General features: G+C 49.1%; 1 protein-coding gene across 1 annotated transcript in view; it reads right to left on the bottom strand.

Annotated features, from left to right (window-relative positions):
• Positions 1–4,971: 4,971 nt before the first annotated feature.
• LOC106150156 overlaps positions 4,972–14,215 on the bottom strand; it is a gene marked incomplete at its 5' end in the record, with an annotated part of 15,504 nt that continues 6,260 nt past the window's right edge. Inside the window, 3 exon segments of the mRNA XM_013521922.1 lie at positions 4,972–6,361; positions 10,465–10,602; positions 11,132–11,241. Of these exon segments, the coding sequence (XP_013377376.1) occupies positions 6,134–6,361; positions 10,465–10,602; positions 11,132–11,241 (476 nt within the window).

The following is a 14,215-nucleotide window of genomic DNA, read 5'->3' on the forward strand; positions in this document are numbered from 1 at the left end:
TTTCCAGATTCTAGAATGTTCTTTCATCTTAGTGTCATCAGCCCTTGAAGATCAAGCAACTGCACAAAAGCTGCAGCAGAAACCTTCCCCCGGCCCCGTGTGTTTCCAGCAGACGCTGTAGCTTCGGCCCTCAGCCCCCCGGGACACCGGCTGCTGCTGCGGGACGGCTGGGTGGGACCCACGCGACACTGGCCTTCGTGTCCCCGCCTGGGTCTCTCCCGAGCTGGTTGTTGCACGAGAACCGTGACATTATTGAATGAGTTTCAATCAGGGTTTAGGTGTAGGAAACAAGAGTTTTGGGCCTTCGAAACAAATGTTTTGAACCTTGGGCAGCGGAACATGTAATGGTGTTTTCTTAAGCTCTGTAATGGAACCCTTTTGTGTGTTAATTGCTCGAAGTTATTTTGAGTGGAAATGTCAGGGTGCCATAGGAACTCAAACCATCGGTCCGAGCCCAACCAGGACTAACCACGAGGCCCACGTGTGGTGCTTCCTGTGTGACCGGGCTTGGGGCTTCCTCTGCGTGGCCTCCTGTCGTCTGTCAGTGGAACTGTGAGGGCCTTGGCTGGGCTTGAGGTCTAGGTGGGGACCTCACAAGGAGACACAAAAGAAAGTGTGCTTAGTACCTAGGGGAAGACTAAGGCCAAGGCAGGGATCGGTTCTTTTTCCTTCTAAGAGACTAAGCCAAAAGCTCATCCATGGAAGGACTCCCAAAACCTCCTTTCATGCCTCCCCCACAGATGATTTGCTGAATGCTCATTAAGGGGAAAACAAAGAGGTGGTTTTGTTTATTTATTTAAGAGGAAAAATAAATGAGCTGTGACAAAACAATTTGAAACCAGGCCCCTCTGAGACCTGGGCTTTCACTTCCTTGATGGGAAGTAAAACAGAGAATCGAATCCCCCTCCAAATAAAAGTGAAGTTAATAATCAGACAGCTCAAGCCCAGGCCACATCCTGTGTCAGCTCCCTCCCTCCCTCCCTCCGCTCACTGTTTATAGCTGCGGAGCCCAGAGCCCACTTAACCCTCTCCTCTCTGTCCACAGAAGCCAGGTCCTGCTGCTCTGAGGCTGGAGGCAGCTCCTTACAAGCAGGGGCTGGCCTGGGAAGGGGTGGCTCTCCTAGGCCTGCCCACCTGTCCCCCGCAGGCAGCCACTGGCTGATGCACTCAACAAGACCAGCTGGATTTGAGCGATGTCCTCTGCTTGTCCTGCAAAAAACCCACTGTCCCCTTTCCTGTCCACCTCTCCAGGGCAAACCCAGGTAAACGCACTCCCATTCCAGACACCACCCCCTCCACGGCCTGGTGGCCTCCAAGAATGATTCTGATGGACACAGGCACAAACCTTCCGGGCTGCAGGCCTGTGCTGAGAGCAGCATTCTGTGTGTGTTTCTTTGGGCTACTTTCTGTGAAAACTTTCCACTTCCTTCAGCTGCCTTCCCACGATGCAGCATGCTGACTTCTAGAACCCCGCGGGGTTAGTGGCAGCACATCTCCATTGGGCCAAGGAGGAACTTCTGCCGAGTTTATCGAGGGCTTTCCACTGTTCTAAGCAACAGCTCTGCCCTCTAGGGCTCCTGTTAGCCTCGTCCTACAGAGGAGGAAGCAGGTGTGAAGTCACTTACCCAATGTTACAGAGCTAATAAACAGCAGAGATTTGACCCAAGCGTTCCGGCTGCAGTCTGGCTCTCTGTCCCTGTGCTCAAGGTCTCACAGCCAGAGGTGGTTTCTGCTCTGGCACCGGGGCCTTTCCCGGCTTTCTCAAGCTTAGGATAATCTCACGAACACATTCAGAGGTCCCAAAGCCCAAGGACTTTTTTTCTAAGGGAAGAGGACCCTATTACAGTTTACCAAAGAGCTTAAAAAACATACATGACCCAGTTTTTACGTCATAGTATAAGACAGGAGAGAGGACAGTGATGTCTGCGGAATATGCCTTGTTTAAACTCATGGCAAGGCTTCTATTGTGAAGACTTTCCTTGTGCTCCCATCATCCCAATATTGTTTTTTGCCCCCTAGATGCCACCTCTACCAATTAAACCATCTGTCACAAGATTTGGGAAGGGTTCAAATCTCTTCAGTATTCCTCAGACACATTTGCCACTGTTTAATTTCAGTGGTACCCCCCTCCCGCCCCAGTATTAGAGGTGGAACCCTGGGCCTTTACGCTGAACAAAATCCCCAGTCCCTTTTTACATTTTATTTTGAGACATGGTCTTGCGAAGTGGCTAAGTTACAGAGTGCTGAGACTACAGGGTGAGTCACTGTGCTTGACTTAGTGGTAACTTGTTTTTTGTAACTTTTTTTTAACTTGGGACAGTGAGGTTTGTTCATGGTCTCTACTTGGTGGGCTTACTTACAGCTGGTTTCCTGAAGGATTTTTTGAGAACTTTGCAGCTTTGTCTTGGGCCCTCCTGCATTCTGTTTCATCCTAGGGGCAGAGGCATGTGAGGGGGGCCTGCTGTGGCCTTCCAGCCAGCCCCGTCCAGGTTCCTGCACAGAGGTGATGTGATCCCTCTGTGCCCAGCAGTAGGCCTCAGAGCCAGTACCCCAATGCTCAGCTTGGCTGCTGTGTCAGCAATCTGGATGACTTTTGCTTAAATTCTGTCCCCTCATGTCTTGACAACCATGAGTCCCTCACCTGAAGTCACAAACACCCCCTGTGGTTGAAATTTGTCTCAGAGGAAGCCAATCATCACCTGACGTGTGGCAACTGGCCGGGCAGGCTCCTGCCTCTCCCGGGATGCCCTCCTCTGCATGCCATGGTAACAGACTGGCAAGTGTGTCCCTGGCTGGGTCACCTTGCCCATTGTTTGGCAGGTCCTAGTCAGTGTCTGGAGGCCAACACTTACTGCTTGCCTGTAACTCGCTTGTTTTGTGGAGCTATTGCTGAACACAGGGCCGGCTGTTCTGTTGGTGAACCCCAAACCCCAAATTTGGGAATGAGTTGATCTGTCTGGGTCTACTTTCTCGGGGAAAGGGTGTGTTTTGCCACTCAAAGCCATGGGTTGGTAGGGAGGTCCCCAATCATCGTCACCTCATTTGGCCAGAGAGAAGCTGTGTGTTCCACCCCAGGTGGCCTGTTCCTCTGGAGCAGCAACTCCTCAGGGAAGTCAACAGCCACGGCTTCTCTGAACCTGGCAAGATTCCTGGCCCAAAAAGTTTTCAGAGTAGTGTGTTTTGATTTTTATTTAATTTTGATGTTTAAGAAGAATGTCTGGCTGGCTATGGTGGTACATGCCTATAATTTCAGCATTCTGGGAAGCTGAGGCAGGAGGGCTGCAAGTTTGAGCCAGCCTGGGCAACTTCGTGACTCAGCAAAACCCTGTCTCAAACATAAAAGGGCAAAGGGTTTGCTCCATAAGAATGCCCTCGGTTTAATCCCCAGTACTGCCAGAGAGGGGATAAGAGAGAGAAGGGAGAGGGAAAAAGGAAGAAAAGCATTTACAATTCAGAGTCCATCATGTGGGGTGCTCTGTACTGTGTTCCTCAGAGGCTAGGGCTGTAGTCTGCAAAGAGCCTTGTCAGCCCCAGGGAGCAGCGCTTAGTAGGGGTAGGCACCGACACATGAATCTACCCTCACCTAGCAGTGGGGTCCTATGATTCTTCCCTTTTCCAGTGGAGGGAGTAAGGTGAGAAAGGTCGAGGGCTCGCCAACTAGTACATCGGCTTTCTGTGGAAGGGAAGTTCACTGATTTTAAGATGCATTAAAAGGAATTTAGAAGTAATTTTCACTGAGCTCAAAAGCAGTGTAAACGTGGACACCAGGCCGGCTCAAGATTTTTCCCAGGCCAGGAAGCCCCAGAGGGCAGAGCCACACTCTTGGCTTTCACGTAAATACGGGGGTTTAAGGAACTTTCCTGAGCTGGATATGGTGGGTCATTTCTGTAATCCCAGCTACTCAGAGGCTGAGGCAGGAGGCTTGCAAGTTCAAGGCCAGTCCGGGCAACTGAGCAGACCTTGTCTCAAAATAAAATTTAAAAAGGGCTGGGCTCCGGGTGGCGCATGCCTGTAATCCCAGGCTGAGGCAGGAGGATTAGGGTGAGTTTGAGGCCACAAAGGGGCTACAAAGTAAGTTCAAGTCCTGGCTAAACTACATAGCAAAATTCTGCCTAAAAAGAAAAAAATAAATAAAAAAACAGAAAGAGCTGGGGATGTGGTTCAGCAGAGGAGCACTTGCCTAGCACGTGTGAGGCCCTTGGTTCAACCTGCAGCACCACAGAAAGAAAGAAAAAGCTTTCCTGCACCCTAGTGGCGTCTGTCCTGTCTCTCCCTCCTAACCGGGCTGTACAGCGTCATCTGGACTCCTGCCTTCAGGAATCAAGATATTGTGTTGCAAAAACCAGGAAGACCAGAAACATTAAAACTGTTTCAGTTTCCATGAACTGAAAACCTTTTTATTAAGATTTTAAACATGATGAACTCCAGGCCCCAGCACCAGCAACCTCCACCGTGAAGCTGCTGCTGGTAAAAGTATTTTGCTTTTGTTGTTGTTTGTTTTCTCTTGCATTGCAGCCTAGAGCTCCATCACTGAGCTACACCCATGACCCCTCTCCTATACTACTTTTTGTTGTTGTTGTTGTTGTTTTTTTTTGCAGTAGCGTGTTGTTATCTTTTTGAGACAGGGTCTCACTATGCAGTTCAGGCGGGCCTGGAGCTCACTTTGTAGCCCAGGCTGGTCTTGAACTTGCAACGACCCTCCTGTCTCAGCCTCCCGAGTGCGGGTGCTACCACACCTGGCCTTCCTGTACTATTTTAAAGTAATTCCTGTAGCAGAGCACATCAATTTGCTATCAGTATTTTAGTATGTATCTCTAAAGATCAGGCTCATTACATTCAGCCATATTATTTCACCTAAAAATTACTCATGTCCCTTAAACATTAAAAATCATCTGTTAGTGTTCAAATTTCCAGAACAGTTTTTGAACTCTGCTCTTCTATTTGTTCAAAGAAAAAAAAAAAGCTCTAAAATAAGAATTTTTCAGCCTTTAGTCATATTCTCACAGTGTAGCTCATAGACTGGCAGATTTTTGAATTTGGGCAACAATGCCTGATTTTCGAGTCTCTGAGGGCAGCCGTGTCTTCAGCAGATCGCTCTGGCCGCAGCTCTGTGTATCGGGTGCGAGGTCAGACTGTATTGAGTTCCGCGTGGGCAGGAACACAGGCCGGGGAGGGGTGCAGCTGCACTGAGCTAATGAGGGGAGACTGGGGCGAAGCCCCCTGTGTCCTCCCACCCACACAGATGCCTAGCTGCAAGGGGCTGTCCTTGGCTTTCCTACCCAATGCTCTGCCCACCAGCTGCCTGGGACTCCCCTGGGACCCTCTTCTCTCTCTGGCTTGGGATACTTGACTACGCTCCAGTGGCTCCATGGAATCCTACTTCGTGGGGCCTCCAGCTTCCTTCTTGGTCTTGCCAATTGCTGTTTAACACACAACAAAAGTTGACTGGGTTGCGGGGGCGGGGTGTGCACTCCTCAGACGGTGTGCCAAGCGCTTCACTCATCTGTCCTCACAGCGATCCCAAGAGACCAGTGCCGTGGTTACTGTCATTCACGGACAGGATGGGAGGGCAGGTAGGGGCCTTGCCCACCTTGGAGCTGGTCCTGTTAAGATCTGAATGCGGTCAGCCTGCACATGAGCTGCTGCCTGTGGCATAACGATCCCCCAGTGTTTCAGAACCTTGTTTAAGGATCTGCGAGGCAACTTGGTCTAGGACCAGTTCCTTTTCTTTGAAGGACAAATCATGACAAGTTGAAATCTGCAGTCACAGTGCATTTTTTGCCCCGTTTGCATCTTCCAGAATGGAGACAGCAAGACTTACACACACCCTTCTTAGGAGATTAGCTCAGTAGAATGGAATAAATTTTAGGTCATTCAGCCTCTGATTTCCTGGTTTGTCTTTTTTCATGGTTAACTAATACTTGAGTCAAGGATTATGAGACTGACAGGTCTGAATGTTAGCAGGGCTGGGAAGAAGCTGGGTTGTGTGCGGCCACGACCCAGATATTATCCCTTCTGTGCTTTTCCCATCTCCTGGGTTCTGATAGAAAAAAACCATGACTTGGAATGTACAGAATCAGGGTCCATTACTTGAGAATTCTTGGAGGGAGGTTTCACATGGACTGTGCTTTCTTTATCCCTGTTGATCAGAATTCAGCCTGTGTGGCTTCACCTTGGCTGCACTGTGGAGGGTGACTGTTACGTGGCTTCGTGAGCCCCCTGTGTATGAGGAGCCTGTCTCACCCACGGACGACAGCCTGGGCATGCCGAAGCTGTCAAACCCACCCTCGTTTTTACCTCCTTTGCTTCTCTTCTCTTCCATGTCTTGGTTTGTTTCAGCTTTCTCCCAGCTCCTGCTGCCCTAGGGAGACAAAAGAGTAGGTAGAGGTGGGTTTGTTAAGCACAGAAATTGGAAAAACCAAGGCAGACACAGAAGAGAGGCTCTGACAGACCCTCGGAAGGAAAAGAGGCAATAGCATGAAGGGTGAACTTCCAAAAACTGTCTGCCAACCATGGCAAGGGGAAAATGAGCTATCTTTAGGTCCCCCCTTGGGAGGGCCTGGAAATTCATTTAAATCCTCTTAAGTTGCACTGCTGGGAATTTCCTGGCTTTGCCTAGAGGTGGCATGCCAATTCCTCGTGAGCCCCTACTTTTCCAGGTGTGGGGGATGTGTGTGTGCGGCATGTGTGTGGAGTGTGTGTGCAGGTTAGGCCAGCCCTGGCACACAGAGGTGGCTGGGATGCACCTCTGCCTGGAAGATCCAAGCTCTACTCCGGATACTTCTTCAGGGACAAGGCTGCTCAGTCTCCAGTGAGGCCTCCATGGGGCACCATGATGGAAGCTGACACATTCGGGGTGACAAGGACTGATTTTGGGGCCTTGTTCCAGGAAGACGAGCCCTCACTTCTGCACATTCTAATGGCAAGGGTGAGCTGGGAGGACTGTAGGAAGAATGAAGGCAAGAAGCAAGCTCACTTTGCAGAGGCTGGCCTTGCTCGGTGTTTGGAAGAGTCTGGAATCCACAGAACGGTGTTAAGACTCAGCTGCGGCCATCCAGAACATCGCTGGGTATCCGGCTGAGGATCAGCGCCACAGCTCCAAACTCACTGCCGCGTCTTCTTTTCTTCTGGGTCTCTTTAAAAATTCTTTTTCGGATGGTTTGCTTTTACACTCTTTTCTCCTTTCAGAATAACTGTCCCCCTTCTTCATCATTCTCAATTCCCTTCCTTACCTCCACTTTTTTAGCATAATTTTTTCTTTATGCCTGTCTTGTTTTATATTTAGATTCCTAAATGATTTGCCAGTTTTTAAAATTTCTCTCCTCTTAGTTTTCTTTCCTTTTCCTCCCTCCCTTTCCCTTCCCTCTCCTTTGATGCTAGGAATCCATCTCCCATTCTGTTTTCTGTTGCTTTTTTCCCCATCTCCAACTTCAATTCTTTTCCCTATAGCTTTCCTTGGGCCATGTGGCTTTTATTCTTGTTCATCTGCTTAAGCAGTGCTGGCAGGGAGGAGGCCACAGCCGGCAGGCAGAGCTGTGGTGGCAGAGGAGGTCTTGGGTGCCTAAAGATGCTCCTCCCAGGCCTGGTGCCCTGGAAGAGGAGCTCCTCCGGGAAGGGCTGGGCCTGGGGCAGATGGTGTGTCCTCCTCAGTGTGTGGGCCTCGGTCCCACTGCTGGGGAGGCAGTGGGATCTGTCCTCTGGCTGGCTGGGTGGGGGTGACCAGGCTCTACCTGGAAGGTGGGCACTCCGGGGACGCACATCACGGGATGTGTCACTTGCACAGCTCCTTGCTGGGAGGAGGGAGGAGTGGCAGCATGAGATCTGCTTCTCGGAGTAGTCTGGGTATCTTTGCCTCCTGCTCTGAGGTGGAAGTTGGCCCACCATCCAGATCTATCTTCTGGGGATACAGCAGCTATTTTCCAGTAAAAAGTCTTTTTTTCCCTGAAGTCCCCACGCTTGGCCAGTGGGCACTGAGGTTCAGGGGGAATGCCAGAAGAGGCTAATACCTGTGGGGTATCTGAAAGGCACTGGCCACTGGGAGCAACACAAACCCCACCTGCAGGAGGCCCCGTGGGCCACCCCTGGTACTGACGGAGACAGGTGGCGCGTCTTGATGGGTGCTGTAGCGGAGAAATCCTAGACGTGAAAACTGCACTCTTCGTCTGGAGCGGCGGGGGAGTGGCCTAGGCCCTGTTCCCCAGCTGTCCGAGGCAAATCGACTGGAGTCCATCTGGCCGTCCGCACCAGCCCAGGCTTGCTTCCCATCCTGGGCCCTCAATGCTATTGGGCCCTGGCTTAGTCCGCAGCAGGCCCAGCCTGGGGGTGTGACTGGACCAGCGCTGGGCTGTACTGGGGGAGGAGGACCCAGGCGCACCCACTGGGCGGGCACCGCTGGACTACCCTGTGGTGATGGTGAGCCTGTGCTTCTCTGGAAGCACCGAGGGCCACTGCCACGGCACACCTGGCGCTCTTCCACATCCCACGTTCCAGCATCATCGTCTGTGTGCAATGTTCTCTGCACTTTAGAAGGTACTACTGCTTAAAAATCTTTAAAGGTATCTTTTTTGCTTATATTTTGTGAGCCATCATCTTTGGATTCCAACTCTTGGGGTCTGATAAACCCTTAAGGATACTACGACCATAAGCCTCAAGGGTCCGAGGCCCTGTAGACTTGGCTTGTGTCTGAGTCAAGGCACAGCCTCCTTCCCTGTACCCATATATTTACATCGATATAAAATACTGTAGCTCGCACAGTCAACAGAAGCAATGATCAGAGCGCAGGTGATACATTTTCCGCCGACTGTGTCCCTCACTCCAGCCTCCTGGACGTGGGAATGCAGGTGGGGATTAGGACCCCAGCAGCCTCTCGCTCCACCCCACACAAGCGCCTCGCCCTCGGCGGAGCCCAAAGCGCAGGCTCCTCCAATCTGTCCGCGGCAGCGTCTGCGCCTCTGCGTTCCTGCCGCTTCTCCCGCCTTGCCTCTTCCCACACACCACTCTGTATAAATATTTACACCCCCGGGGCTGGCAGGAATCTTTCTCCAGCTGCTTCCCCGGTCCCTGTGCGAGCTTGTTCTCTCACCCAGCAGCTGCAGCAGATCTGGTTGCCTTTAGTCAGACAAGGGCAGGCCCTGGTTTGGGGGCCCGCAGTCCCCCCAGGGTGGAGGGCGCAGTTGGCGGGAGAAACTCAGCACGAAAGGTCACAGGACCACGGCAAAGGTCCAGCTGCTCTGTGCCGGCTGTCCCGAGCGACTCTCCAAGGGCTGTCGATCCCTGCTCGGGCCAGGGAGTTCCTGCTTATCCAAGGAAAGGCTCTCCAGCACGGGTCTGCCCTGCCCCAGCCTTGCCACAGTAACGGGGGACAATTCCGGAGCAAACAGGCTGATGGTGGGACAGACGGGTAGCTGGTTTCTTTGTGAGCACTTTACGATAGTATTTGTGATACTCTTGATCTGTCCTGAACACAATCCCGCAGTGCAGGGCAAGAACTAACTGGAGCTGGAGCTCAGTGGCACAGCGCTTGCCTGGTGTGTGCGAGGCCCGGGTTCCATCTCCCACGCCACAGATAACGACAACAAGCAGCCCTAGCAGAATCCCCCTGCTGGGCCCTTTCCTGTCCATGCCACTTCCACAGTCTCCACTCCGTCTCCCCTCAGGGTGGGTAGAGAAGGAAAACACAGCACAGATGCTCCAGCGCCTCTTCCTCGGTCGCCCAGGGAGTGGGAGTTGGCCAAGGAGCCAAACTGGCACTTGGGGTCCCATGCCCAGGCACTGTGTGAGGTGCAGGCCCGTATCTAAGTGGCGGATTTCTGAGATGCCTTGTGTATGCCTGCGCTGCCCACCTCCGAGATCTGACGCCAGAGCAGCACGTTCTGGACAAAGCTCTGTCTTCCTCAGTGCCTTGCTCCTTCCAGTAGAGCCCGAGACCTCCGAGAGCCCGGCCAAGGCTGGACTGCGATATCTTCTATCCCCAGTGGGCACAGGCCACATGCTGTTGCCTCCTTGCCCCAAGCCTCAGTTTCCCCCATGTGAGTTGCATTAAGTATTCCAAATTCAAGAATTTGGTTTAAAAAAAAAGCAATACAGTGGTTCCATTTCAAATTCTTTGTCTATTACTAGGTCAGGCACGTAACAGAAAAGACTGGTCAGGTATCAATCAGGCAGTGAGAGGAATGTGAGCTCAATGCTTTGGGGAGGCTGGCAGGGTTCAAATGGCTGTTGCTAGCCAACCAGCCCTGAAGTTCAAGCATGGACTCGAGGGGGTGGATATTCAGGACTGGGGAGGGGGCTCGGACGGGGACCAGGGACAAAGTTCTAGTCTCCTTGGACCTGTGAGTGTGCCAGAAAGCAAGCAGACTTCTCTCTCTTTCTTCCCCGTCTCCCTTCCTTGGAATGGGAGAAAAGCTGATGCCAGGCTGTGACTGCAGAGAGACCTGGCACAGGGCAGGATAGCGCACCCCTCACCTGCACCAAGGTGAGATGGGAGAGAGGGCCGGCTGTGACTCCACATCCCCCGTGCCCAGGAAATGTGTAGGGAGAAAGGTAGAAACTGCAGCTCAGAAGGTGCAAAATATTCCTGCTTCCTGCCTGCTTCTCCAGACCCTGAAAGTAAAACAAAACCTAAATAAAAGCTGGGCTTGGCAGATATTAATACTCCAGAGCCAGTGCTGATGAGCACACAGCCACCCCTCCTTCCCCTTCTGTTTCTATAAGTGGCTGAAATAAATTTAGCAAAACAACCCCACCCGTCGGAGGGCCCAAGATTTCAGAGCAGTGGGATTCTTTACCCAGAAAGCCCCTGTTTTTCAGAGTGGAGAGCTTTTTGTTTAAATTCCCTTTAGGCATGGAATGCTCTCGATCTAAAGTAATTATTTTTACTGCGGTCATCTATTTCTCACAGATAAATGCTTTGACACAGCTAGGCTTGCTAGAAAGCTGATCTATAAACGCTCTGCAGCTTAAAATAGTCAACTCTCTGGGGCCAATGCCTAGCTGGAGCTGTTGGAATATTTATTATAAGATTATTTTTCATGATGTCTGCGCATGTTCTGCAGGTCCTCTGTTGTCTGTCAGATAGGACAGTGGTTGTAGCTGGATAAATGAACAGAGTAAACAAATATTAAATCTTTACCTTTTTCCCCTGTGAGTACTTACTGAAGACACAGTATGTGCTAGGCACTATGCCAACCACCGGGGGCTGAACCGGGAACAGAGAGGTCCGCTTTTCACTGAGCTTGTGTCCTGGATGGAAAAGAGATGTTAAAAAATTAAATGAATACAAAAACTGGCAATGAATAGTATTTAACTTAATGGTGGAAGACAGAACACTTTACCCCTAGGACTGGAAACAAAGTGAGGGCATATCCTCCTTACCACACTTGTTCACCGTCAGTAATGAATACCATTAGAAAGAAACTGTTACATTTATTTGCAGGTAACATGCTTGTTCATGTTAAAAACAACAAGAGAATTCCCAAGGAACCTACCAAAAAGCCCCATCTACAACTTAAGTGGCTCTTATAAGACCAAAGAGGCAAAACACAATAATCAGCTACATTTCTATAAACTCAGAAATGAACAATTTGAAGCTAAGATTAAAAAAATTATAGTAGGCTGGGCATGGTAGCACATGCCTGTAATCCCAGCACTTTGGGAGGCTGAAGCAGGAGGACTGAAAATTCTAGCCCAGCTGGAGCAGTTTAGTAATTTAGTGAAATCCTGTTTTAAAAATACCTTTAAAAAAAAAAAAAAAAGGGCAGGAATGTAGCTCAGTGCAAAGGCACTGAGGTTAAAAAAAAAAAAGTTCCTAAAAATAGGTTTTTACTTCATGTATAAATATGGGCTGTAAGTACCAAAAGCTATAAAACATTGACTAAAGAAATCAAAGAGCGGGGGCTGGGGATTTAGCTCAGCGGCAAAAGCGCCTGCCTGGCAAGCACAAGGTCGTGAGTTTGGTTCCTGGTACCGGAGAAAAACCAAAAAAACAAAACCAAAAAAAAAAAAGAAATCAAAGAGGGGGGCTGGGGTTTTAGCTCGGTTGTAGTCCGTGTTTAGAATGCATGAGGCCCTGGGGTCATTCTCCAGTACATTTCTCCACCAAATCATCAAAGGCGGCCTAAACAAATAGATATATCATGTTCATAGATTAGAATACTCAACCTAATAAAGATGTCATTTTTCCCTGAATTGAGTTAATGCACTTCCAATAAAAATCTCAGCAGGATTTTTCCCCCTGGTTGTGCTGAAGGTCAAATTCAAGGCCTTCTACATGCCATGCTCTACTACTCAGCTACATGTGTACCCCCAAGCAAATTTCTCTGGTAGAACTAGAAAAGGTGATTCTGAAATTTATATAAAAAGGCAAAGGAAGTAGAATAGCTCCAACAATTTCAAAAAAATAGGCAAGAAATTGGAGAAATTATACCACTTAGTTTTAAAATTTACTATACTGTTACACTAATCCCTAGTATATTGGTGAAGGGATGGACAGACACAAAGATCAACAGAACAGAATAAAGAGATCATGCAAACATGGCCACTTGATTTTTAGATGGGTAGAAAATTTAATGAAGAAATAAAAGACTTCAACAAACAGTGCTGGAACTGAACATCCATGACTGAAAAATTATGAACCTCAACATACATCTCACATCTTTGTAAAAATGAACTAAAAATGGGTCACAGATGTACATGTAAAGCATAAAAGCACTAGAAGACTTTGGAAGGTGACAATTTTAGGGGCGGCTTCTGGGATCATGGAAGGGTAGGAAGCTCTAGGAATCTGTTTCCCCTGCAAGCTAACAACTGTTCTAGTAGAACCTTGTCTGATTGACTCTTTTGGAGCTCTGGAGTCTACTGAAGGCCTGGAACTTCCAGGGCGAGGCTGGGACATAAACTGTGGTTAGTTTTGGTTAATTTCAGCTTGGAGCACAGTAGCAGCTTCCCGCCCCATGACAAGCAGCTGTGCACATTCCTGGAGCAGCTTTGCACACAGCTTGTGGCAGCCAGGGTGGCAAAAGGATCCTGTCCTCCAATTATCAGTATCTGGGCTCTGACTGCTAACTCTGATCACAAAGGTGTACGCAGGGATGAAGAGGCCACTGTTGTTGCACCTCTCCCTGTTGTTCAAGCATGTCCTGCAGCTGAAGCGACTCCCGTGGAACTTAAAAGGGCCAGGGTCCTTCCTTTTCTCTCCCACATTCACTTCTCTCTTTTCTGCCACTGTTGGGAGTAAGACATTACAGAATATTAAAAAGCAATTACATATTTGCATCATACAAGGAAAATTAAAGTGCCTGGCAGGGGGGTGGTAGCACATACCTATAATCCCAGCACTTGGGTGGCTGAGACAAGAGGATTACTGGGAGTTCAAGGAGTTCAAAGTGAGTTCATGGCCAGCCTGAACTGCACAGCAAAACCCTGTCTCAAAAAGACAAAAAAAAAGGTGCCTGCATATACCCAGGGAAAGGCTGGTGGTGGGAGGAGGCTGAGAAGACTAAGCTTATACCTCAGGCTGGTCCTCAGCATACAGATAGCTTACAACCAAAACCAAAAACCCAAACAAAAAACAATAACAGACACCATCAAACCTTGGTGAGGGAGAATCTGATTTCCAGTGATCCTGTTATTAAATTGAAATGTCTAGTTTTCAGCAACAACTCTAAGAAATACAAATAAGAAGAAAAGCATGGCCTACTAAAAAACAAAAGACCTGATGGCAGATCTATTAGACAAAGACTTAAAGCAACTGTCTTAGAGATGTGCAGAGAACTCAGAAAAGGTGTGTATACTGTCAAAAGAAACTAAAGTACAAACAAAACAAACATTAAGAGAAACAAGAAGATTATGGGGAACTGAAGAGTACACTAAAATGAAAAAGTCACTAGTAGTATTCAAAGACAATTTTGAGGAGTCAGAAGAGAGAATCAGCAAACTTGGAAGATTAGACAATAGAAATGACAAATCTGAAGAACAGAAAGAAAATAGAAGAAAGGTGAACAAAGTCTAATGGGCCCATGGGACACCAAGTCAACCAACACAAACATTCTAGGAGTCTCAGAAGGACAGGAGAAAGAGAAAGGGAAAGAAGGGATATTTAAAGAAATAATGCCTGGGGGATGGGGATTTAGCTCAGGGGCAAAGTGCCTGCCTGGCAAGCGCAAGGTCATGAGTTCGATTCCTGGTACTGGAAGAAAAACAAAACAAAACAAAAATT

This window comes from Chinchilla lanigera, unplaced genomic scaffold (genome assembly GCF_000276665.1).
Source record: "Chinchilla lanigera isolate Chin_1 unplaced genomic scaffold, ChiLan1.0 scaffold00065, whole genome shotgun sequence".
NCBI lineage: Eukaryota > Metazoa > Chordata > Mammalia > Rodentia > Chinchillidae > Chinchilla > Chinchilla lanigera.